We start from the raw sequence: 20,312 nt of genomic DNA on the forward strand, positions 1-20,312 counted from the left end.
AGAAAATATATTTTAAGTCAAAAGATTGAAAAAATAAAAGAAAACATAGGCATGTTATCAAAAACAATTGACTCAAAATATATCATTTAAGAAGTATTTGTTTCACTGAAAATCATGACCAAACAAAAAATCTGATTGCCATATTTCAAGAAAATTACCCTGATCTATTAGAATCCAAAGTCAAAGTGAAAATAGAGCAACTACCCTGATCACCACCAGAAAGAAACCCCAAAGTGAAAATACTCTGGAATTCATAGCCAAAATCTAGAGCCTCTAAGTGAAAGAATACTACAGACAGCCAGAAAAAGTTCAAGCACTAAGGAACTAGTCATGATGACAGAATATATCATTGCAGAGAAAATTTTGGAATTTGATATTTGAAAAGTCAAAAGCTAAAGGCTCAGAAAAACCCCAAGAATAACAATCTGCAAAAACAAAACAAAACAAAACATACTGTATGATTTCTACAGGAGCCTTTGTGCTGTTTCTAGTGCATAAAGAAAATGTAAATTTCCCTAAAATTTATCTTTAATCAACAATTTGGGCTTGGTTCTCAGATTCTTGCAGGATAGAGGTCTCTGATGTATGGACATGTAATATGGTTAAAAAAAAAAAAGCTGTCCCAACATGATAGTGAGCTAGTTTCATAAAGTACAGGTATCCACTTTGTAAAATTCCACCTTTGGGAGGATAGGAGGGTGGTTCCTTTTCTCCCAGCTGCGGCTGTTTAACAGATGAATCATTTTAATTATCACTCAATGGAGACTTACTCTTTATACCTCAAATGACCTGCAGTTTCTGTCCCACTTTGATCCTAGAGACGTGAAATAGTGATTTCAATAATGCCTTAATCTCTAATCCTCCCAGTAAGCAGGGGATTGAACGAACCTGTTGCTCATGCCTCAAAAAAGAATGTGGTAACATTTTCCGGAGCAGGGAATATAATTTTATTAAGGGGAAATAGCCTTTTTCCTTGTCACTGCTGAAATTCTGCTTCTTACTAGCTGTGTGCTTAGGTAAATCAATTCCCCTCTCTCTAAAATTAGAGGTTTAGAACAAATGGCCTCAAAAATTCTTTCCATCTCTAAATTTATGATTCTCTGATTTCTGAAAATAATGATATATGTAGATTTTTACCTGAGTTGTTTTTCATTCACAAATTTAAGAATGAAATAATTATGTAAAGTGCCTTGCAAATTTTAAAGCACTATGTAACGTTCGGTTATTATTTTCACTCTTCCAATTTCTCCATCTTCCTATATATAATCTGTTGCCAGCCAATGTTTAAAAACATGACTGCATTCTCAGCACTACGTCTTTATCACACCTCATAGCTGCCTTTTTTCTGCCAGAGCCTCTTAATTTCTGAAGTAGTCACCTAGACCTGTGATCTCGTTGGTTTGGATGTTTTCTCTACTGATGCCTATCGCAACTGTCCATGCCTCTCCACCTAGTCCTCGTTCTAGCTCTCTCAACAAATTAAACGTTTCCAACACCATAACGTAAGGCAGAATATAAACAAACAGAACTAAGCAGCATCTGCCACACGTGTGTCTCTAGGGCAACTCTTCGGGGTTAGAGGCTCCACCCACGGCGCCACCCAATTGGCCCGTAGGCGAAGCGTCTGCGCAAATCCGGGAATTCTCCCAGCAGGTTTAGCGAGCGGAGAGAACACTGGGCGTGCCGAGGGAGCCGCTGGGGACTGGGCGTCCGGAGGTCTAGGGCGTTCTGCGGCCGCTGAAGGGCGGGGCGGCGTACTGCGCAGGCGCGGTGCCCTTGCCCACGCCCAAGCTTGCTTTTCCCCTTCCCCGGTCCACCCCTCGGGCGGCCGTTGGAAAATGGCGACTATCTCGGAGCTCAAAGCAGGTAGCTGAGGAGTGGGCGCGTAGCCCGGCCAGTTCAGTCTGGGACGTAGATGGAGCAGGGAGGCCGTCGACCGTCCTGCAAGCAAGGGTGGGATGGGGAGGGAAGAGGACCGGGTGGGCGGGCAACCGGAGGATGGGGCTCGGCCTGGCTCCCCACCTCCACCCTGGCCTGAGGGCGGGCTGTCAGAGCGGGGCTGTTGGCGTGCAAGTGTTTGCCAGTTTGCCTTTAGCTGTGTGTTGTTTTTTTTAAACCCTCCTTTAGATAGGAAGCTTTATTTTGCTTCTTTTTGTATCCCAAACGCTTCACGCTGGGCTTGACACATAGTAGATGCCTACTAAATGATTATTGATTAATTGGTCAGTCAGTCAGCATTGATTGAGCATCTGCTGTGTTGATATTTCCTCCGTAATTTATGTTATGGGGGTGCAGCCCTGCGCTGGGAATGCAAAAAGAAGCCAGAGACACGGTACCTGCGAGGAATCTACTAGACCCTTGGGAGAGGGGCGTGTGGCATCAAACATCACTGACTCCCTCAGCACCCGAGTCACAATTTTCGTCACCTCCCCGCAAAAATCTTTCCTGACACTGACAATCTATCACAGGCTGCCAACCCCCCCCCCCCCCGCCCCCCATGCCTGCTACTGTGGGGTTATTTAGGGCTGGATGGGGGCCTGCATCCCTGGTGAAGAAACTTGTCCCATGATGCAGATGTCAACTGGACCTTGTTTGTCCTTAGTTCTGGAAGGGGACCATGACGTTGGAGTGATGTCATGACTTGCACTGGATTGGATTTAAATGAGGGAGGGCTATGCAAGGTCACCAGCCTCACTCTCTCCTCCAGACCCATCTGGAGGACTGGACCTGGTTCTATGTTCAAAGCATTTGGGGTTAAGTGACTTGCCCAGGGTCATACAGTGTCTGAGGTGAAATTTGAAATCAGGTCCTCTTGACTCCAGTGGCAGTGCTCTATCCGCTGAATTACCTAGCTACTCCTCAACTGTACCTTACCTTATGAATAAGAGCTAGCTTTTCTATAGCACCTTTAAGGTTTTCAAAAAGTACAAGATGTCTCAGCTAAAAGTCCACCTTCAACAGGAAAGCTTTACTGATGACCCTCTTTAGTTCTAGTGCCTTCCCTCTGTTGATTATTTCCTCTTTATGCTAATTATTTATTATCTTATTTTGCTCAGTATATGTGTATACATGCATACATACATACATGGATGGTTGTTGTCTCCTGTAGACTGAGCACTTAGAGAGAAAGGACCGTTGGTCTTTGTATTCCCATAGCTTAATGAGGCTTGGCACATAAAAGACTCTAAATATTTATTGACTGTTTTAAAAGTCTTACTGAAGGGGCAGCTAGATGGTGAAGTGGATAGAGCACTGGCCCTGGATTTAGGAGGACCTGAGTTCAAATTTGGCCTCAGACACTTGACACTTACTAGCTGTGTGACCCTGGGCAAGTCACTTAACCCTCATTGCCCTGCCCCCCCCCAAAAAAAAGTCTTACTGAAGTCTTAAGCTATTAAACCTTTAATAGTTTAAACCATAAACCTTTTGGGGGACACATCACTTTTTCTTTTCTTTTCTTTTTTTTTTTTTTTTAGTGAGGCAGTTGGGGTTAAGTGACTTGCCCAGGGTCACACAGCTAGTAAGTATTAAGTGTCTGAGGCTGGGTTTTAAATTCAGGTACTCCTGACTCCAGAGCCGGTGCTCTATCCACTTCGCCACCTAGCTGCCCCCACTTATCTCATTCTATCCATACAACTAGCTTGTGAGGTAGGTCCTTTTATGGACCCCCGTTTTACTGATAGGGGAACCTGGAGGAGAGTTCAAGGGAATTGCCCTGGGTGACTTGACAAGTCAAATATTTATTGAGTTCTCACTACCAGGCAGTGTTCTAAGTGGCTAGATATGAATTTAGGTCTTTCTGATTCCCAGGTCCAGCACTGTATCTAGGGACTACCTGGCTACTTAAGTCTGTCAAGGCCCTTGAGAAGTTAAGGGATTTGACCTTGGCCATAGAGCTTGTCTGTTCCAGAAGCAGGATTTGAACTCGGGTTGGGAAGCTAAGTGACTATGAATAGAATGCAGGCCTTGGAGTCAGGAGGACCTGAGTTCAAATCAGGATTTAGACACTCGTTGTGTTACCCTGGCTAAGTCACTTAACCAGTTTGCCTCAGTTCCTCATCTGTAAAATGAGCTGGAGAAGGAAATGGCAAGCCATTCCAGCACCTTTACAGAGAAAACCCCAAAAGGGATCATGAAGAGTCAGACACAACTGGAAATGACTAAACAACAAAATTAGTGACAACAAAGACTTTGTTCTCTGTCCATTATGCCCTGATGTGGCATTGTCCTAATAATAACACTTAACATTTTTTTAGTGTTTTGCATCTATGTTGATATTTTCCCATGATTGATGTTAAGGAAATATGGGAGGATGAAATATTGGGGGGTTTCAGTAGATCTGAGTTCTAATCTAGGCCCTGCTACTAAGTACTTTTTTGACCTTAGATACTTACCTCTCTAGGCCCGAGACTTTGACAAGATGATGTCTGTGACCCCTCTTCCAACTCTTAGATTCCATAAATTTGTAATTTGGTCTCTTTAGCTAGAATTACAGTTCGCTGAAGGAACCATGTCTTGCATTTTTTTGAGCACTTCAATTGAAGACTGGGTGGCATTCTATATACAGCAGGTAAAAGAAATATAGCATAGGCAACTTAGTAAATAAATACTTTTAAATTAATTAATATTTGTATAGGCTGCTGGGGTTGCAGCTATACTTAAATATACAGCTAATTGATAGATTTTAAAAAGAGGCCATTTTTGTTTGTTTGCTTGTTTTATGGGGTATTGGGGCTAAATGATTTGGCCCAGGGTCACACAGCTAATAAATGTCAAGTGCCTGAGGCCAGATTATGAACTCTAGTCCTCCTGACTTCAGGGCTGGTACATTATCTACTTTGCCACCTAGCTGCCCCCCAAAAGAGGTCATTTAAAAGGCTATTACATTTTTAATTACACTGCTTTAGTAACTGTATGGAATTTTTTAATTTGCCAAACTTGTAAATTTCTGAGTGTGTCCATGCTTCCATGTATTTTCTGATGACCCATCTTCCCCAGCCCCTAAATGTTTTTGTTCATTAACTGAAATAGAAACCAAAAAAAAGGTACCATATAGTTTAGTTTTAAAATATGTTTTATTTCAGGGGCAGCTAGGTGGCACAGTGGATAAAGCACTGGCCTTGGATTCAGCAGGACCGGAGTTCAAATCTAGCCCCAAACACTTGACACTTACTAACTGTGTGACCCCGGGCAAGTCACTTAACCCTCATTGCCCCTCAAAAAAGATGTTTTATTTCTATATATCATATGAGCTACCGTTGGAAACTGGCTGACAAAGCTTAAAAACAGTAGGGAGAACTGGATTTGGGGGTTTATGGTACCCTTAAACAGTTATCTGCTAAGTAGATGGACCCCAAATCTGAAACTATCATTCACTGCTTTGTTGGTAGTGCTTTAAAATTCATTTTCTTTGGTCTGTGGTTCAAGTTGCTGGAGAGAATGATCAGTGATTTCGCTTGCAATTTCTGCACTAAAATGTGTCTTATTTAATAGTTTTAAAGGATACGTTGGAAAAAAGGGGTGTACTGGGACATTTAAGAGCAAAGATCCGAGCTGAAGTTTTTAATGCACTAGATGATCAAGGTGAAAAACCTCCACCCCTGTCTCATGAAAATCTCCTAATTAATGAATTAATTCGGGAGTATTTGGAATTCAACAAATATAAGTATTCAGCATCTGTCCTTACAGCTGGTAAGTGTGGATTGTTTGTCAAATTCTTTAAATTCATCATTCTTAAGTTTTTTGGAAGGTGATTTAGCTTGATGATTGTTTTATCAACAAAAACAATAAATAGCCTTTTTCTTTCCAAAGTCTAACCAAGATCTCATAACTTTTACCAGCTTGCTAGAAAACAACTTGATAAATGAACCGCTCCTTAAAAAATTATTTATTTCATTTTTAACATTCTTTTAAAATTTTGAGTTCCAAATTCCTTCCCTTCCAGCTCTGAGAAGGCAAGTAATTCGATGTCAGTTATACATGCAAAACATTTCCATGTTAGCCATAGTGGGGGAAAATAGCAAAATATAAAGAAACAAAGTGAGAAAATTATGTTTCCATTTGCACACAGTCCATCAGTTCTCTCTCTGGAGCTGGTTTAGAATTTTTTCATCTTGAGTTCTTTGGAATTATCTTGGATTATTGTATTGATCATAGTAGCCAAGTCTTTCACAGTTGATTATTACAGCATTACTATTACTGTACACATTGATCTGCTCCTCCTTTACTTTGCACATGAAACATTGTTAGTACATGTATGTTTTCATTTTTGTTGACAAGTCAAATTCTTGGTTTTTAATCTCTAGAGAAGTCTTATTCTTGTGATAATTAGGTATTTTCTAAGTCATAGGTAACTAAATTACTGTTATCATTCTAGGTATTCATGCTATTCATGTTAGGTATTCAAGCTTGAACTTGAGTTCCTTGTCAGGATTAACTGGCTTGATAATATAGAACTTTAAAGATAGGAACATTATTAGAATGTACTGAACATTAATTTTTTGTTTTTGTTTTTAGTGAGGCAGTTGGGGTTAAGTGACTTGCCCAGGGTCACACAGCTAGTGAGTGTTAAGTGTCTGAAGCCAGATTTGAACTCGGGTACTCCTGACTCCAAGGCCGGTGCTCTATCCACTGTGCCATCTAGCTGCCCCTGAACATTAATTTTTAAAGCTATCATAGTATAGGTCCTGCAAAGCTAGAAAATTCGGTAAGTTTTTTAGCCTAAGTCTAGAGAGGTTAATTATCAATGAATTTTTTAGTCACAAAAATTCTCAAAGACCAAGACTGAAATGAATTTTAAACTTTATAGGTGGAAGTAATATTCCACATGAAAAAATTATAGATAGTTGAAATATAGCACAAATCATTTTAAAATTTCTTATGTGTTATTTGAAATTTGGCCCAGGCATCCATCTCTACTTTTCTCATTGCTGTTAGATACTCTGTAGTTATTATTTTTTGAAACTTTTACATATTACACTAAAATTTTCCTTTAATGCTTTAGTTTACTGACAATATGTAGAAACAAGATTTCTAAAGTCCTGCCAAGTAGAACAACATGGCCATCTTCACATTTGAGAGATCAGAGTAAACCAAAAATTTTAATGAGAAAAAGTCTTAACGCAAAATGTATCTTTTCTAAGGGAGAGAGGACTTGCTATTATTTATTCATTGATTATGTGTGCCTACATTTAGACGTTAGATTACTTTTATCATTTATTAGCTTTTAATGTTTGTTGAACATTAACTACCTTCTAAACTAGTAAAGGAATGAAACTTAATGAGCTTGAAGGACAGCTAGGTAGTACAGTGGATAGAAAACCAGCCCAGGAGTCAGGAAGACCTGAGTTTAAATCTGGCCTTAGATACTTATTAGCTGTGTGAACCCAGGCAAGTCACTTAACCCTATTTGCCTCAGTTTACTCATCTATAAAATGAGCTGGAGAAGGAGATGGCAAACAACTCCAGTACTTTTGTCTAAAAAAACTCATGGGGTCAGGAAGAGTCAGATACCACACAACAATAACAATGAGCTTGAAGTTAAATAAGGATTAGGTTTAGTGACTATATGGTTATGGTTCAAGGTTATTACTTTAGAATAGAACTCTTCAAAGATAAAAGGGTATGTACCTGTTGGGGCAAATAGAAGGACTTTGTCAATCTTTATTCTTTTGAATCTGATGCTTAAAAAAATATTCAGTCTCAGAGTGGGCTTTGATGCTATGTTTTCTACTCATCTGATTTTGAAGGAAGCTTTAACTAGTTTAACACTAATTTAACTAATTTAACACTAATTTTGTCTATCTGGTGTTGGTGGGTTTTCCCCTTGTACTTAACCTAGGAGAAAATACAACATGTAATAATGTCAGTAAAGTTGTATACATTCTTTTCTTTTCTTTTTCTTTTTCTTTTTTTTTTTGTGGGGTATTGAGGGTTAAGTGACTTGCCCAGGGTCATACACCTAAGTGTCAAGTATCTGAGGTCAGATTTGAACTCAGGTCCTCCTGAATCAAGGGCTGGTGCTTTATCCACAAAGTTGTATAATCTTAAAGTTTAGCTATGTTTTATGTTTTTTAAAAATATTTTTGAAAGAATACCAATTAGCATCCAGATCTGATTTCTAATCTTTTCTGTTAATTGATTTCTTAGGAAATACTCTTCAGTTGATTATATGGTATAGGGTGTTTACTTCCATAACTTTTATAAAATGTAAAAATATAGCACTTTGCAGGATTATATTTGTGTTTTATGGCATCTAAGGATTTCATAAAAATAGTCTTACTTTTTCAGAATCTGGTCAACCAGAAATACCACTGGAGAGACAATTTCTCATAAAGGAATTAAATATATATGAAGACTCGAATGCAAAATCAGTGTAAGAAGCCATTTTTTAAGTTTTTCTTTTTTTTGTTTTCTTCCTTCCCATCTGTTTAGGCGAGCATCTTCCTAATGTTTGTTTCAGCTGACAACAGAAGTTAGCTTGCAAGCCAAAGTTTGTGAAAGTGGACAATTTTGGGGCTCTCGTGGCAGACCAGATTTTACTGTGAATGTTTTCCTAAGGCCTGCTCTAATCAACCCTAGCCTAAGTTCTTGTTGCCTGGAGAAAAGCTCTCTGAGTTCAGAGACTGTAGCTTATTGGTTATATCCCCTGCAGTAGATGGCCCAGCCTAGTTTCTTGCACATGATAGGCATAAAATAAATCTTTAGCGCTGAATGAATGAAGAAAGAATGTTTGGAAAAACAATACGAAGAAAATCACCAGAAGTTTTTATTTGTTTTCTTGGCCAGAAATAACCCTTTCTTTGGTTAAGTCTTGTGCATTCATAAAGTTTCAAGGGGCTTTCTTAGCATCTCTTCAAATAATTCATGTGCCAAGTAGTAGATGAGGCTTTAGAGTTCAGTACTGTTTAATTATTTCATGACTAATGGCATAATACCATGTTATTTTACTTCAGTGCTTAGCTGAGGGTACTAACATCTCAGATACAGTACTGTTTCTTTGCTTTAAAATTTTTTTTCTATTTTTATTTTACTTGTTTCATATTGTGTGGAGTTTTCTAAGCTATACTTTTAGAAAGTAAATACAGTATGATTTTAATTAAATAAGTTATGTATTTATTTTTTATAATTTAAACCTAGAATTATTTTAAAAATTAAAACGGATTGCTGAGGTAATAGATATTTATTTATTTATTTATTTATTTTTGGGCGGGGCAATGGAGGTTAAGTGACTTGCCCAGGATCACACAGCTAGTAAGTGTCAAGTGTCTGAGGCCAGATTTGAACTCAGATCCTCTCGAATCCAGGGCCAGTGCTTTAGCTACTTTGCTACCTAACTGCCCTGGTAATAGATATTTCAAGAATTTATTGGGGCAGCTAGGTGGTGCAGTGGATGGAGTACCAGGCCTGGAGTCAGGAGTACCTGAGTTCAAATTGAGCCTCAAGATACTTGACACTTTCTAGCTGTGTGACCCTGGGCAAGTCACTTAGCCCCAATTGCCTCACCAAAAAACCCCTCAAAAAACAAAAAAAGAATTTATTTAGGAGGTTATGTTTAATAAAAGCTGAGAGCTTTGAATACTCTTTCTAGTTTGTTACTACACTGATGTGTAGCTTTTAAAATGTATGAACTAATACATTTTGCCAGCTTGAAAATACTTTGCCATATTGAAAATACTTGTATAAAAAGAGGCTTGTTTTATTTAATATTTATGATGGTCCTCTTTTAGTAAGGAATACCAAGCATATAATAGTATCATGAAAGTTTATCTATCACCTTAAATGTTCAGCAAATAACTAAAATATAGACATTTGTGATATTTAGTTTTTAGAGCAAAAATAAGCCCAAAACTTTTATCGAACCCATAATTTATTCATTCATTCATTCATTCATTCATTCATTCATTCATTCATTTATTTATTTATTTGCTTATTTATTTATTTATATTTTGTATTTTGTATTTTTTGGCAGGGCAATGAGGGTTAAGTGACTTGACCAGGGTCACACAGCTAGTAAGTGTCAAGTATCTTGAGGCTCGATTTGAACTCAGGTACTCCTGACTCCAGGCTGGTGCTTTATCCACTGCACCACCTAGCTGCCCTGAATCTATAATTTTTGGGGGGGGGGCAGGGCTATGGGGGTTAAGTGACTTGCCCAGGGTCACACAGCTAGTCAAGTGTCTGAGGCCAGATTTAAACTCAGGTACTCTTGAATCCAGGGCCGGTGCTTTATCCACTGTGCTACCTAGCTGCCCCCTGAATCTATAATTTTAAAGTCAAATTGCTTTTTAGTATATCAAATTAGGCAAGAATATAAAATTTTCAGACCTATGTGAAGGAAAATTTGAGATAAATTAAAAAAATTTTCCCAAACTAGCATAATTAGCATAAAATCATTTTCTTTTTGGGTCAGTTAATTTAGAATGGCATCATGTAATCAGAGCTAGAAGGGACCTTAGAAGCAATCTGATATGGGGATTCCCAACCTTTTGTGTGTCATGAACCCCTTTGGCAGTCTGGTGAAACCAGTGGGCCCCTCCTCAGAATAAGGTTTTTAAATTTATAAAATACAAAGGATACTAATTATATTGAAATACACTTAGCAAAATATTTTTTAAAGAAGTTCACAAACTCCAGGTTAACAACCTGATTTAGTACAACTCCCCACATTTTATAGATGAGGAAGCAGAGGTCAAGTTACTTGCCCAAGGTTACCCAGTTAGTAAATTGCAGAGCTAGTATTTGAACCCAAATTCTGCTTTTTTTAATGTTTTTAATCCATTATATGGTCAAGTGACTAAATTAGTTATTATAGCATAATTTAATTTTTTTAAAGGGCTGGAGTATAATTCATTATATTTCAGCTGTTGCTAAAAAAGCAAGGATAGCAGTCATGATTTCAGACAAAGTTAAAGCTAAAATAGATTTGATTAAAACCAATAAACTATCTGTCACCAATAATTTAATATTTCAAACAGCTGTACTGATAGCTATAACAGAATGAGGAGGAGGTTGTCTTTGCCTTATATGATAAAGCTAAATGTTTTCCCTTGTTTTGAAAAAATAATATTTTTGGATCAATTTCTTTCTTTTTTCTTTCTTTTTTTGTGTGTGAGGCAGTTGGGGTTAAGTGACTTGCCCAGGGTCACACAGCTAGTAATTATTAAGTATCTGAGGCTAGATTTGAACTCAGGTCCTCCTGATTCCAGGGCTGGTGCTCTATCCACTGCGCCACCTAACTGCCCCTTGGAGCAATCTCTAGTTGAAATTTTGATACTGAAAATAAATCTGCTTCTCCAGGCTGATGTTGAATTTTTGTATTTCGTATTTTGCATGAGTAGTACAGTTTGTTGTTGTTGTTGTTTAGTAATTCAGTTGGTTGGGGTTTTTTTGGTGAGGCAATTGGGGTTAAGTGACTTGCCCAGGGTCACACAGCTTTTAGGTGTCAAGTGTCTGAGTTCAAATTTGAACTCAGGTCCTCCCGAATTCAGGGTCGGTGCTCTATCCACTGTGCCACCTAGCTGCCCCTAGTAATACAGTTTTAAGAGTAACAATTTAACAGATATTTATTAAGGCGTAATCATAGTCCCTGCATTGAAAAACTATAGAATGACAGACTTGGTAGGGAACTTAGAGATCATAGCATTAGGATGATCCAAATCTAGGGCTTTGGAACTGAAAGTTGGCCTCAGGTGTCATCTAGGCAATTCACTCTTTACAGATGAGAAACATTTAGAACATTTAGATAGTAAGAAGCAAAGCCAGGATTCAGGTCCCCTGCTTCTGGATCCAAATATTCATGCCATTGTAAAGATGCCTCTTATCAGTCCTTATTCATATCATGAAAACCCTCTACGGTAGTGGCATGAAACGCAAAAAGAAACTAAACCATACACAAGGACCCCTTGGACCACATATTGATTTAGCTTTTTTTTTTTTTTTGACGGGACAGTGGGGGTTAAGTGACTTGCCCAGGGTCACACAGCTAGTAAGTGTCAAGTGTCTGAGGCCGGATTTGAACTCAGGTCCTCCTGAATCCAGCACCAGTGCTTTATCCACTGCGCCACCTAGCTGCCCCCCCAATTTAGCTTTTAAATGTAATGTTTTCTTTGTTTCATTGTACTTTTACTTATTTTGTTAAATATTTCCCAATTACATTTTAATCTGGTTTGGGCCATCCTAAAGATTGTTATGGACTACATTCAGCTTGGGATCTGCAATATCCCCAACAAGTGGTCATTCAAACTTTACTTGAACACCTCTATTGAAATAGATAATACCTTATCTGATCATAAAGCCCAATGTAATTTTAGTTAGCTGTAATTGTTAGGAAAATTTTTTCTTATATGAGCTAAAATCTCCTTGTAACATACCCAGTTAGTCCTAGCTCTGCACTCTCAGGTGAAGCAAGATAAATCTAATCCTTCTTTCACTAATCTTTCAGCTGATTGAAGACAGTTATCTTTTTGGCAAGATCTCTTTTCCCCAGACTAAACACCCTTAGTTACATCAGTCCTATATATTATTTTAAGTTCCTCCATCTTGCTAGTTGCCTTCCTTTAAATATTCCTACTTGTCAGTGTCCTCCTAAAGTATGATACCCCAAACTGAACATCATTCCAAATGTGGTTTTCCTTGCTCTGGACCTTACACTTTTGTAATATAACCTAAAATTGCATTGGCTTCTTTATCACAGTGTTGACTCATTTTATACTTAACAGATTACTTTTTACACGAACTTCTTGTTAGCTATTTCTCATTTATTCTATACTTGTGCAGTGGAAATTTTAAACTCAAGTGTAGGACTTTACATTCATCTTGCTTAAATTTTTTCTTGTTATTTTCATCCATCTGTTGCAATTTCTAGGTGTTTTGGGATCTTCTCAAAGAGAAAAGTTTAACTAGAGGAGAAACGTAGTCAGACCTGTGCCTTAGGAATATGACTTTGGCTAGCATGTGGAACACAAATTGGAGAGGGAAGAGATTTGAGGGAGGAAGACCAATTATGAAGCTAGACATTTGTCCTGGCTAGACATCTCAAGTGTTTGAAATAAAGTCGTGGCTATGTGAGTAGAGGGAAGGAGGTACATATGAAGATGATGTTTGAAGGTAGAATTGATGAGACTTGGCAAATGCTTATATGTGTTAGGTGAGGGAAAGTTGAAGATGACTCTAAAGTTGTACAACTGGGTGCTTAGAGTTATGCTAGTACCCTTGACAGGGAAATTTTGAAAGGAGTGGTTGGGATTTACAGAGGGGTGGGGATGTTGGGGGCTGGTGAGAGATAATGAGTTCTCTTTTGGACTTGGTTAGTTTGAGATGCCCACAGGATATCCTATTCTGAATGTCCAAAGGTCATTGATATTTAGGATTGAGACTAGAACTAAATACATAGATCTAGGAGTCATTAGGCAGAGATGATAAACTTATGGAAACTGAGAAAGAGAACATAAAAGGGCCCAGGACAAAGCATACATACAGTTAAGGGGTATGTTATAGATGATGATCTGGCAAAGGAGACCAAGAAGGGAAGGTCATACAGGAAGGAGAAAGAAGAAAGGACAGTGCCACAAGAATCTAGAAAGAAGAGTATCCAGGAGAAGAGGGTCAGAAGCTTGGTTTCAAGTCCTGATTTTGGCCTTTAGTTGTGTGACTTTGAGTTGGTCATTCATCCCCAGTAGTCCTTTGTTTCCTTATCTTTTTTTTTTTTTTTTTATGGTAAGGATAAAGGGGGTTTTCCACTTTTATTTGCATATTAATGCCACATTTACTCCCGTGCCATAAGCTTTTGTTTCTTCAGTTTCTTTTGGGATATCTTTTTCTTTTGAGCAACCTCCTCTTCTGGTTTAGGAACAATTTGTTCCTTTTCAGTCAGTATCATCTCAATATGGCAAGGGGAACTCATGTATGGGTTGATTCGGCCATGAGCCCTGTAAGTACGCCGCCGCATTTTGGGAGCCTTGTTAACCTGGATATGCTCAATGACAAGAGAATCCACATCCAAACCCTTCAGTTCAGCATTACTTTCTGCATTTTTAAGCATATGCAGCAAGAATTCAGCACTCTTTTTGGGCCAACGACCCTGTGTCCAACCCCACTGCTTAGCCTGGGCACACCTGCCAACTCCACCATTGTATCGACAGAAGGGAACACATTGTTTCTTCAATGTGACATCTTTCAAATACTTGGTAGCTTTTCGGATGTGCATGCCCTTGATAGCTTGGGCTGTTTCACGGGTATTCTTGAAGTGGACCCGGAGATTTGAACCCCTTGACTTGCATGATTTTGTGGGGTTCTCTGGATCAAGAGAGTACCTCACCATTTTAACTGATTACCTAGGACGGCTCAAGGGAAGAGCGTTTCCTTATCTTTAACATGAAGGAGTTGAATTTAGGTTGGTTTCTGAGGTCCCTTCAGACCCTTATGTTATGTATTAGTTGACATGTTTTTTGCCAAGTTCAAAGGTGTTGGTTGTACTAAGATTATATTAACTATCTTGGATTTAAAAGAAGTATTAGCAGTTGATATTTACATCAGAAAATGTTTTATAAGATTTTATTGGCCCCTTTTCCCCCAAAAATACCTTTTTCAAAATAAATACTTTTTCTCATTTTAATACTTTATCTGCTGTTTTTATTGATTTTATTTTCTCTCTTCCATAGACCTCTTTTATATGGAATTATATCTCATTTCTTACATGCGAATAAAGATGGCATCCAAACCACTTTCATGAAAGGATCTTCATTGCAGCTTCCAAGATGAAATTTTGGCCTGCAGTCCAATTAAAAACATGAAAGTGTGTAAGTTTTTTAAAAATTACATCTTTTAATTGTAATTAAATGTGAATTTCTGTTTTGTTCGTATTACATAATTTTTTCCTTGGAATACATAATTTTATTTAATCCAGTACCAAATATTGTTGCACTGTGGTATTAGCCCCAAAATGCTATACTGAGGGAATCCTGGAGAGGAAATGACCATGAACGAAGTTCTGAGATTCAAATTAGTCTTTCTTCCCAGAAGTAAGAATTCCTGGTGAAAGCTTGTTTCAGACTGAGTCCTAGTACACTGCAGAGAATCACTGAATTTTAAAGTTGAAAGGTACCTTTGTAGCCATATAACCTAACCCAGAAAGAAATCTCTTACAACTACCTGACAAGTGATATCCAGCCTCTGCTTGAAAACACCCAAATGAGAAGACAGAGAGAGAAAAGCCAGTTATCCCTTGTGTCTCACTTTTTGTTTGTTTTAAGTGAGGCAATTGGGGTTAAGTGACTTGCCCAGGGTCACACAGCTAGTACGTGTTAAGTGTCTGAGGCGGGATTTGAACTCAGGTACTCCTGACTTCAAGGCTGGTGCTCTATCCACTGCGCCACCTAGCTGCCCCTATCCCTTGTGTCTCAGGACAACCCATTCTGCTCATGGATGACATTTTACCCTACAGGTCTAAATTTGCCTCTGCAGTCCCCACTTATTGTTCTTGGTGTTGTCCTCTGGTGCCAAACAGAACAAATCAAATCCCTCTTCCATATGACAATCCTTCAGATCCTTGAAGACAGCTAACAGGTCTCTTCTCTTGAGGTTAAACATCTTCACTTCTTTCTGTTGATCCTCATATAACATGGACTTAAAATCCTTTATTACTCTGGTTATCTTTGATTGGATTCCCTCCAAGATAACTTAGCACTATCATCCCTAAATATGCCAGATGTATTTATTCTTACTGGGGCAGAGCTCAGCAGCACCCTCAACTCTCTATTCCTGGAGGCTCAACCTCTCTTCATGTGGCCCAAGATTGCATTAGCTTTTTTTAGCTGCCACAGCACTGCCACCTCACATTGAATAGGCTGTTAGGAAAAGAATATAGTTTATCATAGAGGAAGTTTATGTTATATCATAGAGGAAAAGCAAGTTCAATTGTATGATCCTTTTATATTACTTTCTGACATCTTAAATTCCCAGCTCCTGGCACTATTTATTATTTTACAGATACTTTTACAGATACAGATACAGATACCAACTAACAAAATCTTAACTGTGTAAATAAAAGGAACTATAAGGTAAACTTAGGTTTTCTTTCCCTTTGGGGTGGGGTGAGGGAAGGAGGGTTCTTCAGAATTCCTCTACTGCCCCTAGGTTGTTTTTTTGTTTGTTTTTTAAGGCATACTGCGCCACCTAGCTGCCCTTCAAATATATTTATTTCTAAGTAGCTTTGACCTTTTTTGTATAAATACTTGAAAATTATGTGATTTTTCTTCCCTCTCCTCTCCTTGCCATAAGTATGATTTACCAACAGGACTTTATTTTATGATCTTTATTCATTCTGTTTTTGAAAGATTTATACATCTAATTTAGCAGATTGAGTTGAATAATGAATGAAATGTCACTAATAGAAATTATTTTATATCATCATAGTTCCCATGCAACCTCACTTTCTGGAACTTTATCCTTTTCAAAAAGAAGAATTAATTTCAGTGTTTAAAAATACCTAATGAAACTCAATAGAAGGACTGGACCTCTAAACCTGTAGGTAATATGCTGTGTAGAAATTACATTGGGCTGTTGTGAAACTACTGGCTTACTTTTTCTGGTAGGGGGAAGACAGGTGTGTGTATGTGGTCCCAAGTAAGTTGTAACCTCCCTGTAAAATAAGAGTTGAACCAGATTATCTCTAAGAGCCTTTTCAACTTTGTGAGTCTACCTTTGTCTTAATTAGAAAACCTGAAAAACTCTCCTCCCAAGTTTACTGTTTACATACCTTTAATTTTCACAGTTAGATTTTGTTAGTTGGTAAGTTTGTACGAAAATAAATAGCTTCAGGAGTTGAGAATTTAAGATGTCAAGTAATATAAAGGGGCTTGTTACAATTGAACTTGCTTTTAAAATTGAAAGATTCCTTTATGTTAAATTACACCCAATTTTATAACAGTCTGTTTTAAGCTTACATTTCTTTCTTTCTTTTTTTTTTTTAAAGTGAGGCAATTGGGGTTGTGACTTGCCCAGGGTCACACAGCTAATAAGTGTTAAGTGTCTGAGGCTGGATTTGAACTCAGGTACTGCTGACTCCAGGGCCGGTGCCCTATCCACTGCGCCATCTAGCTGCCCCTATTTACATTTATTTCTGTTAATTTTTCTCATCCTTCCACCAAAAATGAGCACTTATTTGTTTAGTGTCCTTATTTTATTCTGTTACTCAAAATTCATTGTATTTCAAGATGCTTTTTAGTAAAATTGTGTATTTACCTACATCTCTGCAGTCTAATTATCTTTGAAATTTCATTTTAACTACTATTAGTCTACCCTTAATCCTCTACATTTTACCACTATTAAAATATTCACATTTTATATTTCTTTGTCAAAAGAGAAAATAAGCAGAAGTGGATAAAGCATTCATTATTGCTGTATGAATTCTCATTCAATTTGGGGGGCATAGTTGTTATATATTCTATACTCCCTAAAAACTTTAGGTGATTTCTACTCATATTTTATTATAACTCAGTGAATAATCAAAGTCATTTTTTAGGATACTAGTAGAATTATTAGGTAAAATTCTCTTCCTACCACAAGAGGGTGCTCTGGAAGCAGATTTTTTTTTTTTTCAGTGAGAAACTGGCATCAGAGAAGACTGATTAAAAAATGCTATCACATAAAACTTTTGTGAGATTTCTATTTCTTTAATAGAATACAAAGTGATTTCAGTTCTCTTAATATAGATTTGCTTCAAAGGCATAGCCTATTTACCTTAAAATGAGTAGTTTAAAATTGTGATCATGTAAATTTTTGCTGTTATTTTTAATAGTGTATGGAAAAACTTTGTTAAGATGTAATTACCAATAGGAGGATACAACCCTTTACTTTTGGTGTCAAACTATACAAAGTTCTTATTCTTAAAAACTTGAAAAGGTCTGGGATTTCATGAACATGGGTACTCCATGGATACTAATCATGACTTCTCCTTATCTTCATTGGTCATTTTGTGACTTGCTGCAGCAAGTCAGAGTTAGTGATCCAAACTCATAGCCTTCAAGAATCCAGTCACTGACCTTTATACCAAGAAATTTTTAGTGGAAGAAAATTCTCATAAAATGGAAAAATAAATTTTTGTAGTTGGATAATCTGTTTAGAACTGACTTGGCAATTTTGATTCTGTATAAACATTAATTCTGTATGTGTTTTAAATTTCAGATGGTCATTCAGAAAAGTGGAGGATAATGGGCACTAATCCAGAAGATCATCATGTTTCTCAAGCTGTGAAATGATAGCTTTCATTTGGTGCAAATATATATATATATCTTTTAATTTCCCTATGTATATATTAAATTGCTATTTATTGTCATGATATAACAATGTAGAAATAATACATATGTTATGTAGAAATGTAAGTTTTTGGAACCTATTTAGCCATCTCATGTTTTTCTACGTTGTGAATAAAGGTTAACTTTGTCATTTAGCTTACTGAATTTGACTTGAGGAAGATAAACATTTTGGTTTTAGGCAATATTTTAGTAGACACCAAACTAGTAGAAAGTGAAAATGCTTTTATTTGCCATGAAGTTCCTCTCTTTTCTTTCCCTTGTCTGTACTGGGAAATAGGGCTCTACATAATTGTATGTTTTTTAACATGCTTCATTCACTGTATTTCCTTTTCCAACCAAAATTATGTTACATAGTGAAACTACTTTAAAATACCTACATTTACACATATAACTATATGGAGCAAAATTAAAAGGCAGTGGTAATAAAAATAATATTAAAACCAGAAAAACTATGGTTAATCAGTAATTTGTGAAATGTAAGGTGATTTTTCCAAAGAGCTGGGTTTTTTCAGCTTTTAATCATTAAGGTTTTTTAAATTGCCTTCAAATATGAAATTACTTAGTAATCTCTTAGAAAAGTTTATGCTTTTGTTGAAAGGGTTAATTTAGAGGTTAGGCAAAGAAGTAGCTCTTTAAATTTCCATTAAGTAAAACAAAGGGCCCATTTTGTACTGTGGATGTGAAATTGCAAGCATGAAGGGACAAGCTTTGGGTTAAAATACCAGGATTTGTCTACCTGTTAAAAAGATGGTATTATTTAGCTTTTATATAGTCCTCAATTGTATAGTTAAAAGATGAAATATCAAAGTGCTTACCCCATACTCATATCTGGCATTTAAGTCTTCATTAAACTTTATTTTGGTTTCAAAATAGGAAGTATGAAATTTTCTTACAAAGCAGGCTCTTCTAAAATGTGCTTTCTCCCACATTTATTAAAGTAGTTACATGTATAATGTGGAATTTACATTTTCTCAGTTGCTATGGAATGTATCTGATTGCTACAAAGTTTGGTGCCTGAGTAGCAGGAGTTACATGCAATCTAATAAAAGTAAAATTTTGAAAGGTATCTGTTTGCTCTAAAGAAATTTTAGCCTCACTGGAAACCCTTGTTTCTTCATGTTAAGGACTTCATTTAGTTCCAAGTGAGACTCCTTCCAGTTGAAAGTACTTTGTGTTGATTTTATATTTGATGATAATAGGTAATGTTTAGTGTTCTGGGATTAACAGAACAAAAGTGTTGCCAGAATGCAAAAATTTTTTAAAGTGCCACCATTAGCCATAATCTTATAAAGTCTTCAGATTTTAAGTAGATCAGTTTACTGTACAGTTAAGAATTTAAGTATAACTGATTGAATAAAACCATATAAGAGAACTAGTTACTATTTTATAACTGGTTGAATAAAACCATATAAAGATGCAAGATAACTAGTTACTATTTTAAAATGAAGTTTGTACTATGTGATTACAATTATGAGTTCCATTGTATTGTATGTGGGAGTATAAATGTCTGGATTCTTTCCAGAAGATTAACTTGAGACTTCAAGGATGTTGGCAGTGAAGACAGAAATTACCTCAGGAATTGCAATCATGTAGGACCAGATTCAGTCAAAATCAAGTACTGTAATTGTGGGGACAGATGTCAAAACATCAAAATGAAAGCCAAATAGAATTGTGTCACATATAGAACCTAGTGTTTTTGGATGCAATGTTTTGTAACAATTTTTATACTAAGATAACTGATAATTTAAGTGTATCTTTCAATAAATGAGGTTAAAGCACCTTTTTGTAATCTTTGTAGCCTTTGTTTAGAAAGACATTTGTATTATTGTTCTGGGATCAATTCACACATTATTTTGGAATAACTGTAAACATTTTGACTATATTTTACCATTCCAGAATCCCCTTAAGCCCGGTCATTTTATGGTCATATGAATTAAGTTAAAAAAAAAACAAACCACACAGCTTTTTTCCTAAATTTTTAAATGAATTTCTGCTTAT

The 20,312-nt window shown here is 36.9% G+C and overlaps 2 protein-coding genes across 6 annotated transcripts; one reads left to right on the forward strand and one right to left on the reverse strand.

Moving 5' to 3' along the window:
• Window positions 1-1,651: 1,651 nt before the first annotated feature.
• Window positions 1,652-20,094, forward strand: CEP20 (centrosomal protein 20). 5 transcript variants are annotated; one of them, XM_043976985.1, is made up of 5 exons: window positions 1,652-1,866; window positions 5,494-5,691; window positions 8,290-8,374; window positions 14,661-14,794; window positions 18,184-20,094. In XM_043976985.1, exons 1-4 carry the CDS (start codon window positions 1,839-1,841, stop codon window positions 14,758-14,760), a joined length of 411 nt encoding a protein of 136 aa, XP_043832920.1. In that variant the 5' UTR covers window positions 1,652-1,838; the 3' UTR covers window positions 14,761-14,794; window positions 18,184-20,094. The 5 variants fall into 5 exon arrangements, 3 of the variants coding, with proteins under 3 accessions (XP_043832920.1, XP_043832921.1, XP_043832917.1); XM_043976982.1 differs by having other exon boundaries at window positions 1,654-1,866; window positions 14,661-14,798; XR_006354131.1 differs by lacking the exon at window positions 8,290-8,374 and having other exon boundaries at window positions 14,661-14,798.
• Window positions 13,729-14,370, reverse strand: LOC122735438 (60S ribosomal protein L17-like). Its single transcript, XM_043976981.1, has one exon. It carries the CDS (start codon window positions 14,318-14,320, stop codon window positions 13,766-13,768), a length of 555 nt encoding a protein of 184 aa, XP_043832916.1. The 5' UTR covers window positions 14,321-14,370; the 3' UTR covers window positions 13,729-13,765.
• Window positions 20,095-20,312: the final 218 nt, after the last annotated feature.

Source organism: Dromiciops gliroides, chromosome 1 (assembly GCF_019393635.1).
Source record: "Dromiciops gliroides isolate mDroGli1 chromosome 1, mDroGli1.pri, whole genome shotgun sequence".
In the NCBI taxonomy this organism is placed as follows: domain Eukaryota; kingdom Metazoa; phylum Chordata; class Mammalia; order Microbiotheria; family Microbiotheriidae; genus Dromiciops; species Dromiciops gliroides.